General features: G+C 39.9%; 1 protein-coding gene across 3 annotated transcripts; it reads left to right on the top strand.

Annotated features, from left to right (window-relative positions):
- Nucleotides 1-18,679: 18,679 nt before the first annotated feature.
- Nucleotides 18,680-25,961, top strand: LOC147428344 (serine/threonine-protein kinase Nek3-like). Of its 3 annotated transcripts, none has more exons than XM_086497691.1 (16): nt 18,680-18,792; nt 19,314-19,400; nt 20,647-20,863; nt 20,947-21,013; nt 21,162-21,227; nt 21,632-21,678; nt 21,756-21,801; nt 21,904-21,984; nt 22,100-22,142; nt 22,246-22,295; nt 22,392-22,473; nt 22,561-22,610; nt 22,728-22,801; nt 22,886-22,937; nt 23,099-23,710; nt 23,864-25,961. In XM_086497691.1, the coding sequence occupies exons 3-16, from the start codon at nt 20,754-20,756 to the stop codon at nt 25,133-25,135; spliced, it is 2,652 nt and encodes an 883-aa protein (XP_086353817.1). In that variant the 5' UTR covers nt 18,680-18,792; nt 19,314-19,400; nt 20,647-20,753; the 3' UTR covers nt 25,136-25,961. The 3 variants fall into 3 exon arrangements, with proteins under 3 accessions (XP_086353817.1, XP_086353816.1, XP_086353818.1); XM_086497690.1 differs by having other exon boundaries at nt 18,710-18,860; XM_086497692.1 differs by lacking the exons at nt 18,680-18,792; nt 19,314-19,400 and adding an exon at nt 19,456-20,185.
- Nucleotides 25,962-27,172: the final 1,211 nt, after the last annotated feature.

Here is a 27,172-nt window from a genome sequence, read left to right as displayed (position 1 = left end):
CTAGATGATCAAACACTTTGATCCATTGTTTATGCATTCTAAGTACCATATTTTATTAGTTAATGTTGGCTTATTGAAGTGGGTTTTTATTGAAGTGTGTGTGTGGGGGGGGGGGGGGAGGGAGAGAGAGAGAGAGAGAGAGAGAGAGAGAGAGAGAGAGAGAGAGATTTACGAATTGCTAATGTAGGTTAACATGGGTCATGATGTATTGGCTATTCTTCCAATACATGTAAGGATGATTATATATTTGAAAGTTAAGGAAGAGTACATTTGTCAAGGATATGGTACATGGTGTTGGTGGCATCATTGGGTGTATTCATATGCTGATGGATTGTATGAAAATCGTGGACGGTTAAGCATTTCACTATGCAAAGTGTCACAAATATTGAGCGAAATAAAATTGATGAGAATCCTACAAGAACTACATATGGTTGATATTTATTATGTCAATGTTTGTGGTTGTGATATTTAGTTGCGAAAGATATATCACAATCAGAAATCTTACATTTAGGATGAAGAGTTTGAAATTTTGAAATTAATTGTGAAGTTTATCAATGTGGTATATTGGAATGATCCTCAACCGTCCAATTATAGAGTAGAATATGGGTCGTTGTAAACAAAAAATTTGAGGTTGTTGTAAAGACTTTGACCTAATGAACCTCTTGACACTTTTTGGCATGACAATTAGTAATTGAAGTGTTCGTATTGCGCTTATACTTTTTTTAAGTGTTTAAGTGGTCATGTTGATCACCTCTCTCTCTCTCTCTCTCTCTCTCTCTCTCTCTCTCTAATTTTAAGCTTTGAGTACTAATGTTGTCTTCTTTTCTTGCAGCCAGTTAAATGGCCCACGAAATTGTGAATATTTTTCCAAGTGTAAAAAAATCTTATTGTTGATGCCTTTGAAGAAAATTTGTTACATGCTGAATAGGGATGGCTATGGGCATAGGAAGTGATTGAGAAAAACTACAGTGTTTGGGGATCATATGTAGATGAAGAGTTGGACACAATTTACATCAAGTTGCTTGATCCCTATTTCTTTCCTAACATTAGGCTCATGCTCTTAATGCAAGAGCTTGGGTTGATTCGTCATTACAAGATTTACTTGAGCTAGATTCAAAAAAAAGATTTAAGAGAAGTTTGTAGAGCTCCAACGCAATATCTTGATCTGTTGAAATAACACGACTTAGAGTGTTATACAGATATGTTCCTGAGCCTTTTTGGAAATAATGTAAACTGTTTTTTTTTTTTTTGAAATATGTATGTTTAGTCATGTGCTTTTATGTAATCTCTCTCTCTCTCTCTCTCTCTCTCTCTCTCTCTCTCTCTCTCTCTCTCCAAAAGGAGTTAAATGTACCAGGAGTAGTTTAAAGGGGCCAAAGACAGAAAGTGTCGATCGTGTGTGTGTCATGGAGAAATGTATAAAGATGCACACACACACATACAGAGTGAGGTGGTAAGAGCGTCGGATGATCATAAGGAGGAGGATCAAGAAGCCCATATTCTCGCGACATATATTCTCCTTGTTATGGATCATGTCTCATAGTGCCATCATAGATCGGCATAACCTCCTCAAAATACTCCGATGCCCCTCCTCAGAGTTCATGCTTAGGCCCATTCCAAACTGAGGGCTCTTTATCTCCGACCATCATGTCATAAATAGAGCTTTTGCCAAAGTGGCCCGGATGCTTGAGCATGATAAGGCACCTAATTTAAATCTGGAGGTACTGGACAAACAGTTGGAGGAGCTCTTTGTTGAGACTCACTAGCTCTCCCTTCTATGGGAAGTGTATCACAATACCTATTATTACCTACATTGAAAACTAACATAATAGTGTATGTACACATTAAGCATACACGACCTACCACCTGCACCAAAGATACATCATTTCAAGTTTCAAAGTGTTTCAACTTTGAACAAAACTTCAAACTTAAAAGGGAGTTGCGAAAAGAAGGATAGCATCATAGCTAGCAACTGGATACATCATACAATAAACCATGGTCCAGACTCTAGACTCCATACATGATAATAGATATACATGAATCATAAAAAGACCTGGAACATATTGATGTTGTATGCATGAATCATCAAAGCAAAATAGTGAAAACCAAAAAAATATCAAGAGGTCTCTTGACAAACTACAATCATAAATGATAAGATCAGTATTGTGCATGCCTACTAGGTACTCCTAAGTGTTGGGAACCTCATATGATCAACAAAATCTCAATAGAACACTTGGGTGGTGAGATAAGCCGTTTGAAAAGTTGAGGAAGTCGATGCTTGGATCTCATGAAGCATTTGCAATGTAAATATCCATGCGTAGAGCTCAATAAGACTAACACAATGGTGCCATCGGGATTCCGATGCGGCAATTGTGTAGTGCAGTGCAAAGAGATAAGGTCACAGTGGAAAGATATAAGCACACGATGTACCGAAGGAAACCTTATATGCTCATCTCATTAATAAAAATCCCCCTCAAATTTTTACAATTTTGCCTTTTATACCCTAGCTATGGGTTAAATGTACGAAGGTTGAATTTTCTTTAATAATAGCAAGAATTAAAACTTGTGGCTCATAATCTCAACTTCTCCATAAGTACACAATGATCATGGGTTAAGGGTTTTGGGCAAAAATATTACAACTAGTTTCCATTACAAAGATAAAATTCTCCTGGACACCTTCTTTACATAGTTGATCTTTGTTGTTATTGAAATCTTCCAACACGCATCAATTTGCATTCACAAGTCCAATCAAGCATGCACATTGGTCAATTTTTATGCACACACGCACTAATAATTGGTAGTTTTTAATCGATTTTTTGGTGTGTGCACACACACGTTAAAACCATCAAACTTGAAATCACACAATTGATCAATTAGCAATGTCCATAACACGATCAATCATCACAATCACCAAATCCACAACTACATGTTCAATAATTGTGTTAGAAAATAAGATGTAGCTAAATAGATTTTTGAGTAGATTACTTAATGGAGAGAGATAGATTTCACACACAAGAGATTATAGAGTAGAGAGAGAGAGAGAGACACAGAGAGAGAGAGAGAGTACACACGATATACGTGGTTCACCCAATGTGGGCTACGTCCACGGGAAAGCAGCCACTCAATGGCTTTAGCACTTCAAAAGAAGAAGTAGTTTACAAAGGGATTAAACCCTTGATAGAGCTCCCGCCTTGCTTCACTCTCACCACCTCACACTCACCTTGTTGCATCAACTTCACACTATGAAATGTGTGTAGAAATGGCCTCCTTTTATAGGCCAAAAGGGCTGCCCTCTCTTATGAGAGACAGCCATGTGTAGCCGCCCTTGTGCGAATAAGTCCAAATCGGACCCTCCAATCCACCCATGTGTGGCCGCCCTGGAGAAGACAAGTCCGCTTTTGAATTCGGCCACCGGCCACCGGCCATTGACTTCCGACCACCGGCCACCGACCATTGACTTCCGACCACCTGCCATCGGCCATTGACTACCGGCCACCGGCCAACCGACCAGTTGTTTTCCGACCACTTTCCAGCTGCCGTCCGGCCATAATATTCCGGCGAAAAAAAAAAGTCTCGGGGGCCTCCGCCCCCGAGGGCTCTAAAGTTGCCCCTGATTCTTGTCCGTGAAAATTTTGGTTTTCGATGAGTGATTTTCCTTCACGCACGATGGCTTCTCCTCATAATGGGGGCCTTACAAATGTGCGCTTTTACCACAGAAAATTACAAGGGTAAATAAGGCTCCATACTTAACAATCTCCCACTTGGAGACTGATCTCTAAACCAAACCTGTGACTGCTTTCCATTCTGGCTTCTTATCCTTGAATGCCGATTGAAGATGAGCAAAAGCTCAACTTCTCCTTGTTGACCACCTTTGTAAACATGTCTGCAGGATTTTCACTTGTATGCACCTTTCCTAGCTTTAGCTGTCCCTCTTCCAAAAGAGTGCGTATGAAGTGATATCTCACCTCAATGTGCTTTGTCCTTGAATGAAAGGCTGAGCTCTTCGCAAGATGGATAGCACTTTGGCTATCACTGTACAAGACACAATTGTCTTGTTTGAATCCAAGCTCTTCTAAGAATCTGTGAAGCCACATAATTTCTTTGCTTGCCTCCGTCAATGCTACATACTTTGCTTCCGTGGTAGAAAGTGAAACCACTTTCTGCAGCTCTGAAGCCCAGCTTACTGCTGTGCCTCCAACCGTGAACACATAGCCAGTAGTGCTCCTTTGAGTATCTTTGTCACCTACCATATCTGCATCAGCATACCCTTCTAGAAAAATATCAGTTCCTCCAAAATACAAAGCATTTGTTGTTGTCCCTTTTAGATACCTAAGTATCCACTTCATAGCTTGCCAATGCTCTTTACCTGGGTTGTCCATGAACCTACTCACAACTCCCACTGCATGTGCAATGTCTGGCCTTGTCCAGACCATAGCATACATTAGAGAACCTACCGTTGCAGCATATGGAACTTTAGACATATAGGCTATCTCCTCTTGTCTCTTTGGACACATATCCTTCGTTAGTTTAAAATGACCAGCCAAAGGTGTAGAAACTGGTTTTGCATTTTGCATTGCAAACCTTTCTAGTACCTTCTTGATGTAATCTTCTTGAGATAGCTTTATTGTCTTCTTCGTCCTGTCCCTTGATATTTTCATACCAAGTATCCTCTTTGCAGCACCTAAATCTTTCATTGAAAAAGATTTGGACAGCTCCTCTTTTAGGTCTTTGATGTCCTGCATGTTAGCACTTGCAATCAACATGTCATCAACATACAACATTAGGATGATGAATTTCCCATCTCCCAAATTCTTCGTGTAGACGCAGTGATCCGAGTTGCATCTTGTGAATCCATGATCCAACATCCATCGATCTAACTTCAAGTACCATTGTCTTGATGCTTGCTTTAAACCATACAAGCTCTTCTTTAATCTGCAAACCATTTTCTCCTTACCTTTTACTTCATACCCCTTTGGTTGAAGCATGTAGATTTCCTCCTCTAAGTCACCGTGAGGGAATGCCGTATTTACATCCATTTGCTCGAGATTTAGATCATGAGCAACCACAAGGCTTAAGACAAGCCTAATTGAGTTCATTTTTACAACAGGAGAAAATATTTCATTGAAGTCAATACCTTTCTTTTGAGAAAAACCTTTTACCACAAGCCTAGACTTGTACCTTTTCTTCCCACCTTCTTCTTCCTTCAGCTTGTACACCCATTTGTTTTGAAGTGCCCGCTTACCTTTAGGCAACTCAACCAACTCCCATGTTTGGTTGCGATGTAGTGAGTCCATCTCCGGTTGCATTCTCTTCGTCCATTCTTCTTTGGATTCATGTTGCATAGCTTCTTCGTATGATTCCGGCTCTCCAGAATCTGAGATCAAGAGATGGTTGAAGGAAGGAACAAACCTTTATGAAGGTCTACTTGCTCTTGTAGATCTTCGGGGAATAGGTTGAGGCACCTCATTTGGTTGACGTTGTTGCACATTGTCACCCTTTGCAGTCCTTGAGTCTTCACCGTCCTCAAGCTCCATGTACTCATCACCTGTTTCTTTTGTTTGTTTTCTTTCCAAGTAATCTTTGTACATATTTTGTTCGTTAAAAATTACATCCCTACTCCTTAAGATTTTACCATCTTCAGGATTCCATAGGCGATACCCAAAGTCTCCTTCTCCATAGCCAATGAAGAAACACTTTTTGGACTTTGCATCTAGCTTTGATCTTAGGCTTCTATCTATGTGCATGAAAGCCTCACACCCAAACACTTTGAGAAATGCATAATTCACCGGTTTACTTGTCCATGCCTCTTCTGGAACTCCACCATCCAATGCCGTTGAGGGTGACCGATTGATTAAGTACACAGACGTACTTACAGCTTCCGCCCAAAGCTCAAGCGGTAGGCCTGCATGTAGCTGCATGCTTCGTGCTCGTTCCATGATTGTCTTGTTCATCCTTTCCGAAATCCCATTTTGTTGAGGTGTCCTTGGGGTTGTCCTTTGCCTCCGAATGCCATTGCTAGCACAAAAGCTTGGCTGCAATATTCGCCTCCATTGTCGGATCTGAGGCATTTAACCTTGGTACCTGTTTCATTTTCCACAAAGGCTTTCCACCTTTGAAATATGGAAAATACATCGGATTTATTCTTCATAACATAAACCCATGTTTTTCTAGTCGCATCGTCTATGAATGTTACATAGTACAATGAGCCACCAAGTGATGGTGTACTTGCAGGACCCCAAACATCAGAATGAACCAACTCAAGTTTTTTATTTTTTCTTTCATTTCCTGATTTTTGAAATTTTACCCTCTTTTGTTTACCATAAACACAATCTTCACAGAACTCTAAGTCCACTTCTTTCAAACCTGGTAGAAGCTTCTTTGTTTGAAGGATTTGCATTCCTTTGGCACTCATATGCCCAAATCGGTCTTGCCACACCGCACTGTCAACTTCTGTAGTTGCTGCACAAGCTGAAGGTTGCGTGTTAACAGTACACAAGTAAAGTGTACCGACTTTTTCTCCCTTGGCAACCACCAAAGATCCCTTTGAGATCTTCCACCGTTTGTTTCCGAATGCAATGTTGTGACCTTCATTGTCCAATTGTCCTGTAGAGATCAAATTTTTGCGAAGAGAAGGAACATGCCTAACATCTTTAAGCTTCCATTCATTTCCGTTAGCAATTTTGACAGAAACTGTACCTTTGCCGACAATCTCACAAGCTTCATCATCTCCCAAGTATACATACCCAAAATTACCTTTGGTGTAGTCTTGGAAATGTTGCTTGTGTGGTGTCGCATGGAATGAAGCCCCGGAATCTACTATCCAGGAATTAGACACATTGTCTAATGAGAGAATTAGAGCATCTTGCTCTACTTTACCTGCCACATTGGCCTCCGATGTTGGCTTGTTGTCTTGAGACTCTGTCTCCTTCTTCTTCTTGGACCAGCAATCCTTCTTGACGTGGTCCTTCTTGCCGTAGTTCCAACATTCAAGAACTGACTTTGTGCGTGACTTGCTCCGCCTTGAGCGATCACGACCCTTTTGGTTTTTGAACCTCTCCTTAGGCCTTTCTCTTGTTTCCACTGATAGTGCAGCACTTGATGATTCTCTTGTGCTTCTCCTTCGCATTTCCTCGCTTAGGAGAACACCCACAACATCATCAAACTTAAGAGTATTTGTGCCAGAGATAGAATTACTTACAGCCATCACAAGGCTGTCCCAACTATCCGCCGGTAGAAATGATAGTATAAGGAGAGCTCGCACTTCGTCATCGAAATTGATTTTCACTGATCAAAGTTGACTTATGTTTGTGTTAAAGTCATTTAGGTGTTCTGCAATTGAACCATTCTCTGCCATTTTTAGATTGAACAAGCGCTTCATAAGAAATACCTTATTGGATGCCGATGGTTTCTCATAGAAGTCGTCAAGTGACTTCATCAAGTCCTCCGTGGTCTTCATCTCCGAAACATTGAAGGCCACCGTTGACGCCAAGCTTAACCGGATTGTTCCCAGTGCCTTTCGATCAAGGACAATCCATGCTTCATCTGCCATTGTTGCGGGCTTCTTCGCAAGACCGCCTAGTGGCAAATAGAGGTCCTTCTGGTAGAGATAGTCTTCAATCTACATCTTCCAATGTTGGTAGTTTTTGCCATTGAACTTCTCAATCTTGAGCTTCCCTTCCTCCGCCATAACTCCCACTCAATTCAAGGAATCCTTTCCTTGAGATAATTTAGCTACGAGCAAACCTTGCTCTGATACCAGTTGTTAGAAAATAAGACGTAGCTAAATAGATTTTTGAGTAGATTACTTAATGGAGAGAGATACATTTCTACACACATTTCATAGTGTGAAGTTGATGCAACAAGGTGAGTGTGAGGTGGTGAGAGTGAAGCAAGGCGGGAGCTCTATCAAGGGTTTAATCCCTTTGTAAACTACTTCTTCTTTTGAAGTGCTAAAGCCATTGAGTGGCTGCTTTCTCGTGGACGTAGCCCACATTGGGTGAACCACGTATATCGTGTGTACTCTCTCTCTCTCTCTCTACTCTATAATCTCTTGTGTGTGAAATCTATCTCTCTCCATTAAGTAATCTACTCAAAAATCTATTTAGCTACGTCTTATTTTCTAACAAATTGGAGCACACATAAGTGAAGTTTAGTGTATACACACTTAAAATTGAGTTAAAATTAGGCATACACACACTTAATTAGAGTGCAGACACACTTAATTCTAATGCATACACTTACACTTGATCCAGTTTAGCACATAATTAGCACATCAACAAAACAAATTACCACTTGAATTTGTCATTTCCATGTACATACAACTTTGTACATTACAACGACATAAAAAGCAATAAATTAAAGATCCATAGCGTCCCATTGGTAGCAACATAGCATACTACACGTCTGAATTCTAAGGAGATTGAGAATACCACCTTGATTACCTCTTAATTGCCAATTGCTCAATATGTAGTTTGATTCCATTGATGCTCAAAATCCCTCAAATTGTACTAAAAAATGAGGAAGTTAAGTGATTAGCACAAATCAACATCAACCAAATACAATTAAGGCCTCTAATTCAAAAAATATCAAAGTTTAAGCACCAAATATTAGTCCAATCAATAGAAAATTAGTGTGTTAGTGAGAAAAAGTTACTAAAATAATAGTGGATTAGTAAAAAATTAGATTGCATAAACACACAATTAGAGAGATATGGTGTCACCTTGGAAAAAATTGAGCACATTGCCACACACACACACACATTCAAAATCCACAAATTAATTCATAGAAAGGGACAACTCAACAGAGTTACAAGTGGCCAACGAATGCCAAATTGGCAATAAAGATATCCTACCACTAAAAGTAGATAACGCAGTAATTGGCAGAACTCCTTTAACAAGAGAATCACATCCAACTTCTACAATAGGAGAATCGCATTCATGCTCTTCATCCAGTAAAGGTGAAGAGTCTCAAGCTAAAGATCATGTCTCTATAACACTACAAGAAATAAGTGAGTAGAGAGACAAGATATCCTATAATCTCTAGCTATCAGTAGTGGTGGTATTCTTGCAGAAGATCTACCACTTCTTACTCCTAATAAAGAAAAGGTAAACTCTTCCTTCCACTATTCTTATAAAAAAGATGAAACCATTTTAGATCCAGAATATCCTCTCAGAAGTCAACCTGATAAAGATAAAACCAAATGGATTAACACCAATGTGGCAATACAAAGAGCATCAAGGTATAATGACTGGAGAAGGTTTTACGTCAACTATGCAAACTCTGATTTAGATTCATAAATCTATAAAGAAGCTAATCCTCCTAAACAATTGGATGATAAACAGATCAAGCCAGTAAACCTTGAAGCTATTAAGAGAGCATGGATCAATCCAATCCAGAAACAAATCCAACAATGGATAGTTGTAGAGCTTCAAGCCCTTGCTCAAATAATAGAGGGTGAGAAATCCCAAGATCAAATCCTAGAAGGATCATCTACATAGAGCAAGAGAAAAGATAAACAACCAGAAGAAGAAAGGTTCCACCCAACGACCTCCCAAGTAGAAAAACAAAGAGATACAAGTCTGGTTCTCACCAAACTTGACATGCTTTTTGGTAAAGTTGATGACATCCTAACCAGAGTATGTAACAACACAAAGCTAATCAAAGAAAATAAACAAAGCCTTACAAGGATTGCAAAACAAGTAGAGGAATATATCTTGTAACAACGATAAGAAATTAAAAAATCGATAAATGGAGGTAACAATCTTTCACCACTAAAAGGTGTTTCCATTTCTATTATCCTGAATACAAAATTTCAGAATTTCCTCAATGCTATCATGGATACAAGAGCCATCTTGACACTCCTTAATGAAATGTCTGCTCCTAAAAAATTATTGGAAAAAGTTAGAAGAACCTATTCTTATCAAATGTGCTAAAAAATCAGAAGAGCCCATAAAATAACGGGCTAAATTGTGGCTACTATTCGGAGCATCCAAAATACCTATCTTTGCCTATCTTTGTTCTCAACCAAGCTATGATATGATCATCGGCAATGAAGTTGTGTTGCATTGTCGGTAGCTAAGTAGGGATATTCTGGACAGAGTGCAACCTATCACATTTGACAATGGACACTTCAAATTCAGATGAAAAGAAATGGATTTCTTTGTTGTCATCTTACATCAAATCCAATATACGAGTCCTTCACATCAATGGCCAAATGTCTATCTTGAAGAATTCAATCTACCCAATGTGGCCATCCAAAATGAAGCTGCAAACCTAATCTAAGCAGATAACTATCCAGTTAACGGAAGCACATTTTTTAACAACGAAAAATAGAAAAATTAAATGGAGAAACCGTCAAACCGTAACCAACAGAGATCTCAACTTTTGATGCCCAGACGAACCGAACCAGCTCAATCTAGAGGCGGGGTGGGATGATATCATCGCTTATCCAAGCAATAGAATCTAATCAATGACATAATCACTTATGTCATATCCCACATGGTTGTGCTAGCATTCAATGTATAGAAAAAAGCATGTGAGATAAGATTCTCCACCTATCACTCCTTATCCTCCACCTCTCACTATCTTTTGACCTATCCACTTTGTAAAGCAATAAACCACCTCCAAATGTGGATTTTATGCACCATGGTGCTTGCATGGGGCCCTTTTCGAGCTCCTCAGGTCCCAGAACAACCCCCGGCACAGTCCTTTGGCACATATGATGCCTGATCTAATTAGCCTCCAGAACATGACCTCGCATGGAAGAATCCTTTTTTTGGCCATTTTTCGGCCACCATCCGCGGCCAATATATTCCGACGAAAGGGAGTATTTCAGTGAACTGCTTTTAGTTCTTTGGCAAGTGTTTTTTCTCATGCACGATGGCTTCTCCTTATTACGATGTTCTTAGAAATGTGATTTTCAAGAGTAGGAATCACAAGGGTAAATCAAGCTCCATAGTTAACACATTTTCATGCCCATCTTCAAAAGGGGACAAATTGTCAAATCGTATAAATTTTTACCAAGGCATAGATGTAGGTGATATATTTCTTAAGTTGGCTCAAACTTTTATGAAAACTCCATTTTTTGGTACGTAGTAGAGTTGTGAAGCTTCTACAATGCCTCAATAAAGATTGTTGGTACTCAATACCCATTTAAGCTTAGGAATAAATTGCAACTTAATGCATAAACTTCTATTTGTAGAAAAAAAAATTGGGTCCTCTGAAAACAAACATGGTCATTTTTTTTACATATTAAAACTATACTTCCATGAATATTTCATATTGTAATAGAAGTCATGGTCAAATTATCAAAAACTTATAACGTAAGCTATGTGGCTTAATCCACTGACCTGATTCAAAGCACTTTTGTACATATGTCTTAAAGGCTATCACTAACTTGGCCGCCCCAAGGAACTTTCATACATACATCTTAAGACTAGTGTTAATACACCCCATGATTCTAGCATTTGGTCAAACATTGATTAAATTTTAAGTACTTATTTAAACTCCCAAATAAAGAGGCATTTCCATACCCATTCTCTTCCTAAATTCTACAAAGGTTTAGAAATTAGAAAGAGAATTTTATGTCCAAATTTTAAATTTATATTTCCTATATTTAGAAATACAAATAGCGAGCTTTCCTTTATTTTATGGTGCCTTGTGGCCATCCTTTTACCATTCACTATTGATATCCAGCCGTATACAAGAAGGTGTTAATTACATGAGTTTCTGCCTAACTTGAGTCTCAACACAAGTTTCTTTGGGGCTTAAAAATTGGGAGAAAATTTAATATTTCAATATAAGTGCACATAATTAACCACTATTTTAATGACAACATAAAGTTTTTTAAAACAATGACAAAGAGCAGTGCTTTTAAAGAGATGACACTGTAAATGGTAAAGACTATATTGCATTAATCAAGTACATGAGCCCACTGACTTAGCATATGATTTGTTTACATAGGTGTTTCATACATGGAAAAAAAATCTAGACTCTTTGGTCTCTCTCCCACCACTATGATGAAGGGATCCCTCCTTTCCATTCAATTGCACCACCTTTTTGGCCCCCTCATCTTGCCTTTCATTTGTGGCAACTTTCTTTGCTGTTGTAACTTTAGGAGACACCTTTAATTGATTCAGGGTTGTTAAGATTTGATTCCACACTTAAATGTCCATCTTGGCTTGGTTGGTTCTTGGTCTGCAACTAGCCACTAAGTGATCGATTATATATCCCTAGGGCTTGAGTATTCAAATACTACATGCATGAAATTCCACGTTATTAATTTTTGAGATACACCTTCTACAAATCAGACGCAAACACAAAGATGTACAATATCAAAAGCTAAATACAATGCAAGTCTCTTATCTCCATAGTTGACTTAAATTGCAATATAAACAATCAACACTTTACCTCTTCCAAGATCAAATATTTGAACATTTTTTTATTTAAAGCAATCCATACTTGTGGCCTACATTGCTGAAATGTAAGTTGGAGTCAACTTTTCCAGGCCGTTGATTAACAACATACAAATGAATCTTTTGGAGGTACTGGTACCAATTTCCAATGTTGTTGAATGTATAGAATTCGCTAAAACAATGCAAGAGATGATCAATAAAGAATCCTTCTAATTTTCAAAAAGAAAGCTCTAATAAGTCATTCATGGGGAGAATACACTAACCACGTATGCTTTGTAGGAACTGGGACTTACCTCAAGATCCTTTGCCAATATTGAAAATGTGTGACCTTTGATAAGCCTCACATACACCCCTTGCATTCCATTGCATTGGCACATCTCTGCTCCATTGTAATCCTTTGGTAGCTTTGAGCAAGTATACTCTTGCTAGAAATTACCTGCATAGTGCATAGTTCAAAGAGAAAGAGAGAGAGAGAGAGAGAGAGAGAGAGAGAGAGAGAGAGAGAGTAAGGAAGGATATGTTGTAGTAATCATGGAAAGAGATCTCAAAAAGGATAGGGAACTAGAGTAGGAAAGTTGATGTTGATGCACATCAAGAAAGAGGTTATGGAACTTGAAAGAGAGATGCAAGCTTTGGAAGAAAGAGAAAGTGGGCTAGGGAACCAAGGAGATGTTGGAGCTATGGAGAAAGAGGTTGCAAATCTAGAAGGAGATGTTGGAGCTATGGAGAAAGAGGTTGTTGTAGATCTGGAAGGAGATGTTAAAGCTATGGAGAAAGAGGTTGTAGATTTGGAATGAGATGTTGGAGCTATGGAGAAAGAGGTTGGAGGTCTAGAAGGAGATGATGTAGCTATGGAGGAAGAGGTTGCTGATCTAGAAGGAGATGTTACAAAGCTAAAATGATGTGTGGTAGGATACTTTACAAAAAGGTACCCTAGCATGAGAATAGGAGGAGAGAAGGAGGCTAGGACATTTTAGAGATAGAGTGGGAATAAAGATTGAAGATCTACACTTTTCATTATTTGAGGGGAGAGAAAGAGAGTTTTGGGACACTTTTGGAGGAGGAGAAAAAAGAAGAGAGAGAAGACAAAGAGGGAATAAGAGAGAGAAACTTTTTATATTTGAAAATTGAAAAATTACTTGTGGGGGGGGGGGGGGGGGGGGGGGGGTTAACTTCAACTAGATCTAGTAAAATCTACATATATTCTTCAAGAAAAAAGAAAAAGTATTTTTAAATAGGCATGTCTACGCTATTTGCCCCACCATTCTAGCCTTTGGTCAAAGCTTAATTAAGTTTTAAGTATTTCCTTAAACTCCCAAATAAAGAGGCCCTCACATACCCCATTCTCTTCCCAATGTAGGGATTTTGCACAATTAGATACATTATACCCTTGTCATCAAAGTATTGATCACCATTGTAGTCCACATGCAATATGCCCTTGAGCTCACTAGGTTGCTTTTCTAACTTTATGCATCGGTGATCCATACCATCTTTGTTAATTTTTGCACCCTAGTCATTTTTGAGATGGTATTTCAAGTGCAACAATTTCATGGTTGGTGCGGGTTGGAATGGTCCTGTTCCCATATTTGTTTCCTCTTTGAAACTCACACTTTTGAATCCTTCAGCCATATAGATGTAGAATCTTTTTGATGAAGTATCGAGAAAAATTTCCTCAGGAATTGGCTCTAATGTTGGCAACGGCCCCTGATTCACACTCTTTTCCATGGAAATATGGCTTACTTGATCTCCTACAACAAGTTTTCTACTATGATATAATTTGTCTGGTTTCAAATACATCAAGAAAAGCACTACTTCAAAACCCTAACCTATTACCTCTATGGTTGCTCCCAAATCTCCAAATCGGAATCACTTCAAGCTGCACACTCTAGCTCTTGCAATCCGTACAAAAACCACTTGGTGGCTATGAGTTTACAGCCGTTCTACTAGTCAAAAATCTTACCTCGACAAAAATAATTACACTTTTGGAACAAAATCCAATTTTGCTTGCCAAACCCTCAATTCAAATTCAATTTTAAAAAGACCATCAGGCTCCTCATGACTAGCTCTAGCTACGGTGTAAATTTGGTATGTGTCTGTGACAAAGGAACATGGATCACAATCCATGTACCTTTGTGGCAGAATGTGATGATGAAACTTGATACACAGCTTGCCCTTGGTACCCTAACACTAAGTATTTGCTTTTTGTATGGTTTGGACTAGATTAGGTTAAGTCAAACAAACCCTAGGTTTGTCTTGGCGGTTTTTGACCCTTTTGACCCACTTTTTGAGCTTCTTTGGCTACCTTTCTTTGGGAGTATTGCTTACAATGATCCCTGCTATAATCTTCAGCCCAAATTTGATTGTGGTAGTTTCTGCTTATCCTACTCCTAAGTACTCAAATGAATCTAGGAACAAAAACAAACAGAATCGTAAAAATTGAAAGCGAAATGGAGTATGGAACAATACATTCAAAGCATCAAGAAATTTGAAGAATGAAATGCCTTTTGTATCTCACTCCCAACTCTCTTTGCCTCTTAAGAGTGGATCTAGCAAGTCCCCAACTTGTAGCCTCTACCAAACACTAAACCCCATGTCTAGCTACTTCATTGCTAAGGTGTAAGCGGAATGGGTAACAAAATCTTTCGAAAAGAAGGCTATGAATATGATTAGGTCACTTATCACCTAAGGATCATTCCCTGAAAATGGCACCAATGCTAGCGGTTTATTGCGATCGGACGTCTGTAGCTTAGCTATCTTGCACTAACATAATGTCAATACTTAGGGAAGTGACTCGGATGTGGCACAAAAACTCTTCAAGCGTGTCAACCTCAAGAATTGAACTTAGCAAGCAAACCAATCAACACAACAAGAAAATCCCCACTCTTTGGTTTGAAAACCTACCTATGTTCTATCTTGCCGCTCTAGGTCATCACATCATTTTGTTGACCAATGGAACTCGGATCGTATCGAAACTTTAGGGAAAGCTATATTAGGCCTAATGACACTAATCTACAAAGTTTCGAAGTTATCTGCCCGACAAGGTACCAAAATCCCGATCCATCATGGTCCAAGTCGTGAAAACCTTAATAGAATAGTCTAGATAGGTCGCCCTAAGGTCTAACAACACTCTCCTATGGTCAAAATAACAAAAAGCAACCATTTAGACAGTCAAATCTACAAATATAGCTCACAGACACATAGTCACGAATAAAAAAAAAACTAAAAATGATTATACTTAAATAAAAGAGCAAGAGACAAGGAGCACAATGCACTTCGCAAAATTGAATTTTGATTACCAAATCATGAGAAAAATTGATTACAAGTTGCCGAGTAGCCGCTCACAGTAATAAGTACAAAAGCTCTTTAAAAACTTGAGATAATGTTACAATTGTGTTCTAACTAAGGGTTTTTTTAGCTTTATACATAGGGCTTTTCATATGGCCAATGGCCAACCTTATAGGCTTTGGGTTCATGACAAAAAAATACAACTGGGAGTGTATAACATTCGGCTCAAAAATCATAGAGACTCTTTTACAAGGGATTTTTGTAAAAAATATAATAGATTACATCAAAATTTGTGGCTCGAGCAAGGTGTGGTCGGCTAGAAGGGTGGTGCCTGTCAACTGCAATGAGCAAACATCTATTCTTCCTAGTTTCATGACAACTCACATTTCTAGATGTGAAAGAATTGATAAAATCATGAGGCATGCTTAGTTTTTATTGGCTTAACTAAAATAGAATTACTTTCAACTCTTCCCCTTATTTGGGGGGAGAGAGAGAGAGAGAGAGAGAGAGAGAGAGAGAGAGAGTTCCAAATCTTATTTGCAAACAACAAAAAGAGTACACTTTCAATCGGGCTCTTCAAATTGTAATACTAATTGCAACGCTATTCAATGAGTATGTAAGAAATTTTACAACCAACCAATACATATTTTCCTTTCATAATTTTTTTTAAAGCAAAATGACTTTTGAAATTGTAGTTAGCCCAAAAAGTTCAAGCAATGCTATGGTCTTGTCCTTTAAGTTTGGGCATGCCTGTTGAAAGCTATGATAAAGCTCTAATTGAGAACGCATGTAAAACCCAAACCTTTGCTTCTGGTTTAATAGCAAAGACTCTAAATCAAGCAGAATTTAGTGTTGCCTTCATTGTCTCCGTTGGGTCATATTGCATAGCAAAATAGCAAGCATGCATCGGTTACTTGTATTCTCACTATGTGCAAAATTACGCACATGCTCTGATCTAGAAATCTTTCGCATTCTCGTCTTTCTCACATCAGTGCCGCAAGTTGTGTGTTTTTCTAGCAAAGTTTCAAGCGTTCAAGCCTCGTCATATTTTTGCAGCAACCTGTCATGCACACAAATGTACACATATATACCATCTATCCTCTCTCTTTGATATGGATATCAAGGTGCAGAAAAGGTGGTAAAGACCTATGTTGATATGCCTTCCAATCGTATTCTGGAGACGAAAGACTCGGAGAGAGAGAGAGAGAGAGAGAGAGAGAGAGAGAGAGAAGACAAAGACAAAAATTATCCAAAGCTAGCAAGGAGCCCATGGCCTCACAAATGAACCCTTCAAACTTCAACATTCAGTTCCTTTGATTTTATAAAAAAATTATGTGCCTCTACTTAATGGAATCATGTTCATTTTGAGGAGTGTATATTAGTCACACCTTGTGATTTCATCACTTGTTTTGTTTGGGTTATAAAAATGTTTTCGACAAGCCTTGCCCATTGGGTTGGAGCATGGGTCCTTTGCTATAAAGTCTTACCCACCATTTGGGAAAAGTGTGTCTCAACTTACAATCTTACCACTTTAAAGGAAGAGAAAAAGGAGAAATACTTCGTAAGTCAAGTACCTTGGTGACTGCAGGGGATAATTGAGGTTTTCTCTATTACAATTGACCCCCTCTCTTGTGGGGGCCCTCTTAGATTTTGATGGAAATGGTGTATAATTAGAAACACTAAGTTCAAGTTTTCATAATTTCCTCTTGGGAAGTACATTAAAAGGAATTGTATATGATTGCAAAAATGATTTTTCCCAAATACTACTCATACTCAGAATCATCTCACTTCCTCCTTGCCCCTTCCTCCAGAGTCCAAAGGTTATTTTGATGGATGTGTTATCTGTTTTTGGGTGGTCCTTCTCACTAACAAGAAACCTTACCCTAGCAGTGTAATTACCTATCTTGTCAGATTCGCAAGTCAGCCAAGTGGTGAGAGGGTAGTCCCTTACCTTGACCTAAGCCAAGGTGCTTGGCAGTGGCTTTTTCAAAGTAAAGCATCACAACCAAAGTGGTGTGAATAGCATACATCACGAGGCTTGCCTATAAATGACCATCTGGCGGCTCTCCTTTCCATGATTCAATGATGATGAGTAAATTTGCTTGTCTTTGTAATGAGTATTTTTTCCATTTTCTTCCAACAAATTAAAAATTATACAATTTTAAATAACCTCTCCTTTTCGCTTATCAAAAGGAGAAGCAACATTAAGGGCTAACCCCTTAGGGACATGCCAAAAAGGACAAGTTTAAAACTCTCTTGATTTTGCGGCATAAGTTTGAAGGATTTTGCAACTTACTAGTATAGCCGACGACTTTGTCGCCTCTCTCTCTCTCTCTCTCCGTCATTGTGTTCTCGAGCGTTGCAGGCCACAACCCGCCGGTTGAAGGAAAAGCTGATACGTGGGAAGGGGGGGGGGAACTGGAATTCCCTCCCCCTTTATCCATTAGTATAGGTACACTAAAACATGCAAAATTTACCGGTTTTTTTAATGTATCCCGGAGGGGGTAATTGTAAAAATAGACTGAAGTGATTGATTGGATGTGAGAAGCTTTACGTACACAAAAAAGGCTCTTTTGCAACTGTGCCTCTTTGAGGTAGAGTTAATAGAGGGGGAAGGAAGCAACTCAAAACAGTTACAACTTACCCCCCTCCCGTGTGTGGGTACTCTAGGATGATCGATCAGAATAGACAAGGGAATGGGCAATGGGCATTGAACTTGTTATACCTTGCCAATAGAAAAGATGTACTTCGGTAGCCTAGTAGTATAGTACTACCTAAGGCCCTAGGCCTTAAAGAGACGGTCCTTGCAAGGAGATGGATGACAAGATGTTGAAGAGGATATTCAAAATGACTTGGTTCTTGGGCTTTGAAGTTTGAAGTGAAGGGGGAAGAGGGAAAGTTTAAAAGTTTAAAATGGAAGGGAGGCAATGCTTTTTCACATCCATAGGCCTACCCTGCTCTTCATGTGTGGCCTTCTCACACTTTTCAACTAACCATAACACACGGGAGTGAACCTTGAAAGTTGTTGGACATTCACCTTCCCTCCTCTTTTGGGAACAGAAGGGGAAGAGAAAACGCCTTGCATTTCATTCGGGTATGCCTCCCCAGTAATAAGGCTCTGGTGGGCATGCTAATCTCTCTCTCTCTCTCTCTCTCAAACAGGTATGCATGCGGCGTCCTCTAGCCTAGCGGGTACTCTTGAAAATTTCTCTCTTCCCTTACTAATAAGAAAGCTCTCTTGTGGGTTTCAACTTTCATAGGTCCTCTCTGGTGGGTTCTCTTGAAAATTAGTCCATCTTTGCTCTCTTTCCTCTTTCTCCCTCTCTTGGGTTTGCGCCATAGAATGTTAACCTAGTTGTAATGAGTTTGCGCTTCTCTCTCTCTCTCGTTGTCTTCAAAATTGAGGTGGTATGCACATTGCACGCTCTCTCCAGAGTCCAGACTCCAAAGAGTCCGAGGTTGCAACTCGCGTCTCTCTACTCCACATTCTCTCTCTTCTTCTCTTCCCGCCCTCAGCTTGGCTTCCTTTGCCAAGCCTTGCTTTGCGCGCCCGCGCCCACGGATAGTGTTTCATATGCTCGGCTTGCTCTGGTTTATTTTGTACTCCTTGTGCAGGTTGCTTCCCCGCCCTTCTGGAGTCATTCTGGGTACCGCCGGTTTGAAGCTTTGAAGCTCTCTACTCACTCGGATTAGCTGTTGCAGGTATGAGAAAGAGAGAGCGAGAGATCCTTTTCGGTTTAATTCTGCATTTGCGGTATGTAGACAAAGCCAATTTGAACTGGCATCAGCTTTGAGACCGCGCGGCCGTGCCCATTGTAGCGTTTTGTGTGTGAGAGAGATCAGTGGAAGCTTGGAGAGAGAGAGAGAGAGAGAGAGAGAGAGAGAGGAGGAAACAATTCGAAAAGCTTCTTCATGTGAAGCGATGGTCATTGGTCAGCTACAGTTTCGTCTCATGTCTTCTCTCTCTGAGAGAGAGAGAGAGAGAGAGAGAGAGAGAGAGAGAGAGCGAGCGCACTGATCAGCAGCGTTACGCGTAGGCTAGATACGAGAGTCAAAGCGTCAAATTCATTGTCGATAACTCGCATTGTGCATATGTGTGTGGCACTGTGTTGTGCTGTGTGCGGAGGACCCACAACTCGGGCGATCTCGCTTTCGTTTGGGCCAGGGGCTGGCGCTGGGCCGTGCTGCTGCGGCAGGCGTTCTCTCTCTAAATCGTAGAAATTGACACGATTCTCTCTCTGTGGGTGATCTCGCTCTAGCATTCTTTGCGAGTTCTCTCTCTCTCTCTCTCTCTCTCTCTCTCTCTCTCTCTCTCTCTCGCGTGGATGAGTGATGTGTGCGGCCTGTATGCTTCGCTCTCCATCGCGAGCAGCTGCGGCATCATCATCTACATCGAAGCGTCGCACTCTTGAAAGGCTTGCACTTCCAACTGCTTCAGCTTGTCTGTCTTCGCCGATGGTGACCATTCCCTGTACTTCTAGAGTGAGGTACTTCGCGAATAGCGCTCTCTCTCTCTCTCTCTCTCTCTCTCTCTCTCTCACACACACACACACACACACACACACACACATGAAACAATTGCCCCTCCCTTCGCTTCTTCGCTATCAGCCCCTGACGCACGTGCTCCATATCTTCATACGAATCTCTCTCTCTCTCTCTCTCTCTCTCACACACACACACACACACACACACACACACCTACACACCTCTTTATCACACACATTATAACGTACGCTCCCATAAAACACGCGAACACAGCACCCGGCTCTATATGTACATGCCCATACGTGCCCACCCAGCTCCTCAAAACAATCCGTGCATACGGCACCTCATTCTTCTCTCCTGCTTTACTCAAATTAGAGCGGAATTTACAAGCTAAGGTACTCTGAGAGAGAGAGAGAGAGAGAGAGAGAGTCTCACCTTGCCACGACCCTTGTAAAAAATGCAGCTCTTCATAGCCAGCTCAACAGTTCTCATGAGCTCATCTTATAGCAGTGGAGATTGCGAAAAGCTCCTCCGCCTGTCAAGAGTAAATTAGCTCTCATCATCAGCATCATGAAGGAGATGCCCTCTTCAAAGATGGATCAGTATGAGGTTATGGAACAAATTGGAAAGGGTGCATTTGGCTCTGCAATCCTCGTTTACCACAAGCAGGAAAAGAAAAAGTGAGCGTCTACTCTTCTAGTCTGCTCCTAACAGTTCATAAGGGTTCTATACCATACGTATGCTGATCAGATTTTCTGCACAGGTATGTCCTCAAGAAGATACGCCTTGCTCGGCAGACGGATAGATGCAGGAGATCAGCACATCAAGAGGTGATCCTTAATCTGTGCAGTATGTTGAGGACATTGCATAATGTGATTGTGCAGTCACCTTATTGAATTGCTTCAAGTTGAGCATGTCTTTGTAAAGCTCAGGTGGAGTATGTATCGCTGATTACTCTCTTGCATCTCTGTTTTTCAGATGGCTCTAGTTTCCAAAGTTGTCCATCCCTACATTGTTGAATACAAAGAGTCATGGGTTGAGAAAGTGAGTACATACAGCAACTCATGCATTTGGGCATTGAGCTTATGCTGTTATTGGTGTGTTTGTATACTTCTCACTGTTAAAGCTCAAATTGCCCATTTTAGAGGAACTTTACAATCATTCAATGTAGGATGAGGCATGTAGTTGTCAGCAACTGTTCTCCTTAGTGAAACGTACTTGTATACTCAACTCATGTACACAGACCAAGTGCAAAACAGTATAAACCATCAAGGGTGCTTATTCCCTCCAAGCCAATGAGTTTATCATTGGTCTGTTGCTTGTTTTGCTGAAAATTTTTGCAGAAATTGATCTTGTAAAATTTAAAGTATCAAAATTTTGCTTTCCAAATCTAATTTACTACATCTATTTTTATGCTCTGATGAAAGTGTTTTGTTGCAACCTTGTAGGGCTGTCATGTGTGCATTGTCCTATCGTATTGTGATGGAGGAGACATGTAAGTCAGCCGGGTCTAGTCTTCTTCTCTTATAACTTCTTAATATTTAGTAAATTATTCATGTTTTGAAATTTCAGGGCTGATCTTATCCGAAAGTCGAACAGTGTATATTTCCCCGAGGAGGTGGGTGCTGCTTCCCCAGTTGTGTGGGAAATATTGGGTTTGATAAAAGTTTTTTGATGTGCTTGTCTAAAGCAGATGCTTGTGCCTTGACATCTTTCACAGAGATTGTGCAAGTGGATGGTTCAACTCCTTCTGGCTGTCGATCATCTTCATGCAAATCACATACTCCATCGTGACCTTAAGGTGAGCTTAGCTTACCCTGGTACGAGTGACCGGGAGGCACATTGCTAGGCATAATCAAAGCATAGAGTTTCCATGTTACTTTGTTATGTGACATTGCTCAATTATGCTTCTTCAGTGCTCAAACATTTTCCTAACAAAGGATCACGATATACGACTGGGTGATTACTGTCTCCACCTGTTTTTAAGCATGTAATCCAATATATGCTTGAAAAATTGTGGTGAGTGTGTTAGATTTCATTTCTTTGTAAATTGTGATTACAGGTGATTTTGGCTTAGCTAAGATGCTTAGTGGAGATGGCCTAACTTCCTCTGTAAGCTTCCAAGCATGCGCATACTTCAGGAGATCATGTAGGATACTGATTTATCAGGTTTTCACATGCTGTGTATGGCTGGATGTATATTGATAGGTGGTGGGAACCCCAAACTACATGTGCCCGGAGCTTTTGGCAGACATTCCTTATGGATTCAAGTCTGACATATGGTCTCTTGGTGGGTTCTAATGGCAAGCTTTTCCATGTCTGTTTTGTGTCAGTTGAGATGCTTATCAAAAGCTTCGTTCTTTTTTACCCCTTCCAGGATGCTGCATGTATGAAATGACTGCTCACAGGCCAGCATTCAAAGCCTTTGTAAGCCATTTTAACCTTAAGGCCTTGTGTATCTTCTAAAGGTGTGCATTTGTAGTAGCTTAGCTTAGCAAAGTGCTTGTATCTAACAGATAAAAAGGATTGTGCATTTCTGTGCAGGACATGCAGGGCTTGATAAACAAAATCAGCAAGTCCAGCATAGGACCCTTGCCTGCCATGTATTCTGCCCCCTTGTAAGTAGCTGTCTTTTTGATGGGCTGCTGCTGCTAATAAAATTCCCTTTTTCAAGGGACACTCACAGGATTTTCCATGTGCAGAAAGGGAATTATCAAAAGCATGCTAAGGAAAAACCCCGAGCATCGACCCACTGTAAGCAACAATGCTTTGTAACTATGTTCTAAAAGTTGGCTTAAGCCTAATTGTTTGCCAATACAAAATGTTTCCACTTTGTCATATTTCCATGGAAGTTGGATTAAGCTCCTTATTTGTATAAATAATGCATTAATCACTCTATTTTGTAAAAATGGCAGGCTTCAGAATTGCTCAAGCATCCTCACCTGCAAACCTATGTTAATCAATGCCGGTTGCAAGCTGCCTTTCGGCTCAGAGCACCTGAAAGACAATTGCAGCATTTCGATATGGATGATGACATGACTGAGGAAAGCTTCTATGCTAGCCATATCAGTAGCATGACTGGTAGAAGCAGCATTTCTAGAAGAGTCCATAATTATGCTTCCTCTAGGGCCCCTCTGATGGATTCAAATGTATTGGACGATCTTAATGGAATTGAACCCTGTGATTGGCCGCTCTTTCATGATGAGAAAAGTACTTCCAGAGTTTCCAATCAAAGCTATATGTTCGCTACAAGTACGAAGAGTGAGCTTAACAACACAGAATGGGCGGATGAGCTTGAGAGACGCTACAATCTAGATCTTCTTGAGGAAAAGGGAGGGGGTCATTGTGATGCAAGAGATGAAGAGCACAGAAGGGTTCAATCAAGGGTTTCTCCTGCTAACTCTGGGCGTGTTAGCAAAGGGCCCTGGGTTTTAGCAAGTCCACGAACACCGAGCCAAGCTGCTATTGTTGGTATTCCACGCCAAAGGTCAGACCCTGCGAAGAAAGGACGACAAGGGAGACATTCGGTAAGTCTTCAGTTTTTGCAAAGCACATTGTCTGGATTTGGATTGATCACCATGGTTGCCAACATGGAGGAGATTTTCTGTCAATAGGCAAATGTATTGGCTCCTGCTCTTTGCTTAACATTGTGTTATATCAAGCTTTTTTTGATTTTCCAGCTCACAGGGGGAGAGGCTACACCTCAAGTAAAGCTTCAAACAGACACACCAAATGAGAAAGGCCAGATAGCAAGGCAGAGGCTGAGTGCTTTGGGTAACACGAGGAGAGCCTCTTTGCCTTTTCCCGGGAGAACAGCTGGCTCATCACGAAGAAGCATCTCCCCTGTTAGCCATACAAGGAATGTGCTAGCTGCAGGGAGCCCAAGGGGTAAGACCCCTAATTCAGGGAGAACTCCTCTTAATGACAACTTGCCGGGGGATTCTAGGCGGAGACTGACGGGAGGAACTAGAAGTGCAACAACTCCTGAAATGCATCCAATAAATAGTAAGTATATCACCCATTCTGCTTCTCCGAAGCAGTGCAAGGCTATGGCAGCTGGAGCCCAGAAGAGAGTAACTACTGCTGGCTTCGAAGCAAACCAATCCCCTGATGTCTCTGTGAATGCTCCTAGACTAGACTTAATACCACAGTTTTCTCTGAGCACCCATGACAAGCTGCCTTTAACGAATACCTTTGGCAATCAAGAGAAGAAGAGAAACAGTAACGTTTCGAAGTCTCAACCATGCCCGCTCTTGCCGGATGGTCGATGCTTTTCTGGGGCAGTCAGTGAAAGGATGACTGATGTTTGCAATGAATCAGATCAATCTGCATCAAGGAGATATGAAGACTGTGATCTATATGATTACGATGACAAAACCCTTGAGAAAGGGACTATTCAGATTCATGGCACAGTGCCTTCTGTCGACAGGCCAACATACAAGGATGTGATTCATGTCATTAGGCACAGCACGTTCCGATTTGGTTTGGATCATTCAGTGGAAGACAACAACGACGACTTGTCTACAGAAGCAAGTTTCAATAAAGTACTTGGTATGCCAAGGCCAGAGGAGGATATGTTTGCAACGCCCATAAGCAATGCAATTACCAACATGATACCAAAGGATGGTGCACGTGGACATTGCTCAAAAGGAGCCATTAGCACTAGCTTCTGCCCTTCAGATTACTCCAATACAGATGGCAACATGCGGAGTAGGCCATCCAAGGGTATAGATGTGAAGTCCGCTCGCCAAAGAGCAGAGGCCCTTGAGGGATTGCTGGAGCTCAGTGCGCAACTACTCCAGCAGCAGCGATTTGATGAGCTTGCCATTGTGCTCAAGCCTTTTGGACGAGGCAAAGTGTCTCCCAGAGAGACTGCAATATGGCTTACCAAAAGCCTGAAAGGTATGTTGCTTGATGATAATCAATGCAGTGCGACGCCGATGATTGGATGATTTTATTTCCATACATCAGAAGTTCTTTTGCCCAATGAGATGGCCAACGCCATGGTCGATTCCAGTGGCTTCGAGGCACTGATGTACTTGATGCATTTCATTAAGGCCTCTGTCAGGTTTAAATTGCTAGTCATGTGTTATGGAACATTACTTTATCAAGAGATGGCTCGCAAAATTGCGAGTGATGCATTGCTGCATCTCAGTGTGAAACAAAGCCTGACTACTCTTCATAGCTCATGCTGATACAGATTACTGCCCAATTGTGGTCTTTTGTACATATAAAAAATCTCATATTACACAAATACAGACATGTTGGGTGCAAAGCAAGCTTCAGAATTGTTTCTACATTTCAAGATTCAAACAAGCGGCCTCTTAGCACTGATGCAATGGTGTCTAAGCAGCAGGGTATGCAACCTCTGTTGAGTTGTGAAAAGGATTCTGCGCAGCAAGAGAGGATTTCTGTCATTGAATCCAAGCAAGCCGTGTGGAGTAGATTTCTAAGTTGCAAATGTCAAATCTTGTTACAATTTCATAGCCGGCATTTGGCCACGGAGTTTGTCAACGCCATTTAGGGCACCCACGGAATTTGGCCCACCTTGTGGCATTGTTATGTCGTTCCATTTTGCTTGCGGCCAACGGCGTAAATTATGTCAAGCGGTTGCACTAAATGGCGACAAGGTGCTCACTACATGGCATTGATTTTGGACCACATAAGGAGTCTTTAGTAAAGTGTTTTATTTTTGGTGCAATTGTTGACCATTGGATAAATCTTGAAGATTAGTCACATGACATTTATAAAAAAAAAAATCTTTTAGGTTTTTGTGAAGGTGGACATTTGTGTACCTCTCTTCAAAAAGGGCCATTAAATATTGGGTCATACAATCTTTTTCGTTGTCTTCTATGTTTATTTTTTTCAATTTGTTACAATTATTTCAAGTGGTTTTGCAAACATTATTGTTTAGGAAAAATTATCAAAATACCCTTCTAATTCATGAAAATTTCCAAAACACTCAAATTTCAAAAATTACCAAAATACCTTTCCATCTATTTTGGTTGGATTGTTCAAGATTTTCTAATCTTTGTTCTTTTTTGACAATTTAGATTCGTTTTTTAGTGCTTAGCATGTAATTGTTCTTGCAGAAAGGGCTACTATGTCTAAAAATAATGAAGAAATTCATCTCTAAAGTGTACGTAACATACCCAAATTCTAGATTTAGTATCTTGTATTGATAGACAATCAGTCTTCTTTTGAAAAGTTACAATTTTTTTGATCTTTCGAGAAATTTAATCTCACGACCAGGGATACTTTGGGAATTTTGGAAAAATTGAAGGACGTTTTGGGAATTTGTGACAAAATATTGAGGGTGTTTTGGGAATTTTTGAATTTTGAGAATTTCTGCAAAAGAGGGGTATTTTGGTATTTTTTTTAATTTTTTACTAGTACGGTCGGTCACCTTCGGTGGCCTCTCTCTCTTTCATCGTGTGAAAAAGGTTTTTTTTTTATAATTTTGGTTTTTAGCTTTCAGGTCGTAGATTACGACATGTGTAAAGGACTCCTTCTTTCGTCATATTATGTTAGTAGATGTTATTGAAATATATTATAGTTTAAATATTATATTATATTATTTATTTTATTGTGATAATATATGTTTTAAAAGATTATTATTACTTGTTTTCTCTTGCAAATAAACCTTTTATTATTAAATTCTTCTCATAGTTTTATGTATGTCATAGTGAACTTCTATTTTGTTTCTACATGATATCGTTGATGATAAAAGCAAAACTTACTCAAGTCCTTTAATAGCCTTATAAAGAATCTTTAGTAATTGAACTATTTCTAAAGAAGGAGATGTTATTGAAATATATTATAGTTTAAATATTATATTATATTATTTATTTTATTGTGATAATATATGTTTTAAAAGATTATTATTACTTGTTTTCTCTTGCAAATAAACCTTTTATTATTAAATTCTTCTCATAGTTTTATGTATGTCATAGTGAACTTCTATTTTGTTTCTACATGATATCGTTGAT

This window comes from Adiantum capillus-veneris, chromosome 23, assembly GCF_014529385.1.
Source record: "Adiantum capillus-veneris isolate H3 chromosome 23, ASM1452938v2, whole genome shotgun sequence".
Taxonomy (NCBI): Eukaryota; Viridiplantae; Streptophyta; class Polypodiopsida; order Polypodiales; family Pteridaceae; genus Adiantum; species Adiantum capillus-veneris.
This window is presented reverse-complemented; position numbering and strand designations above follow the sequence as displayed.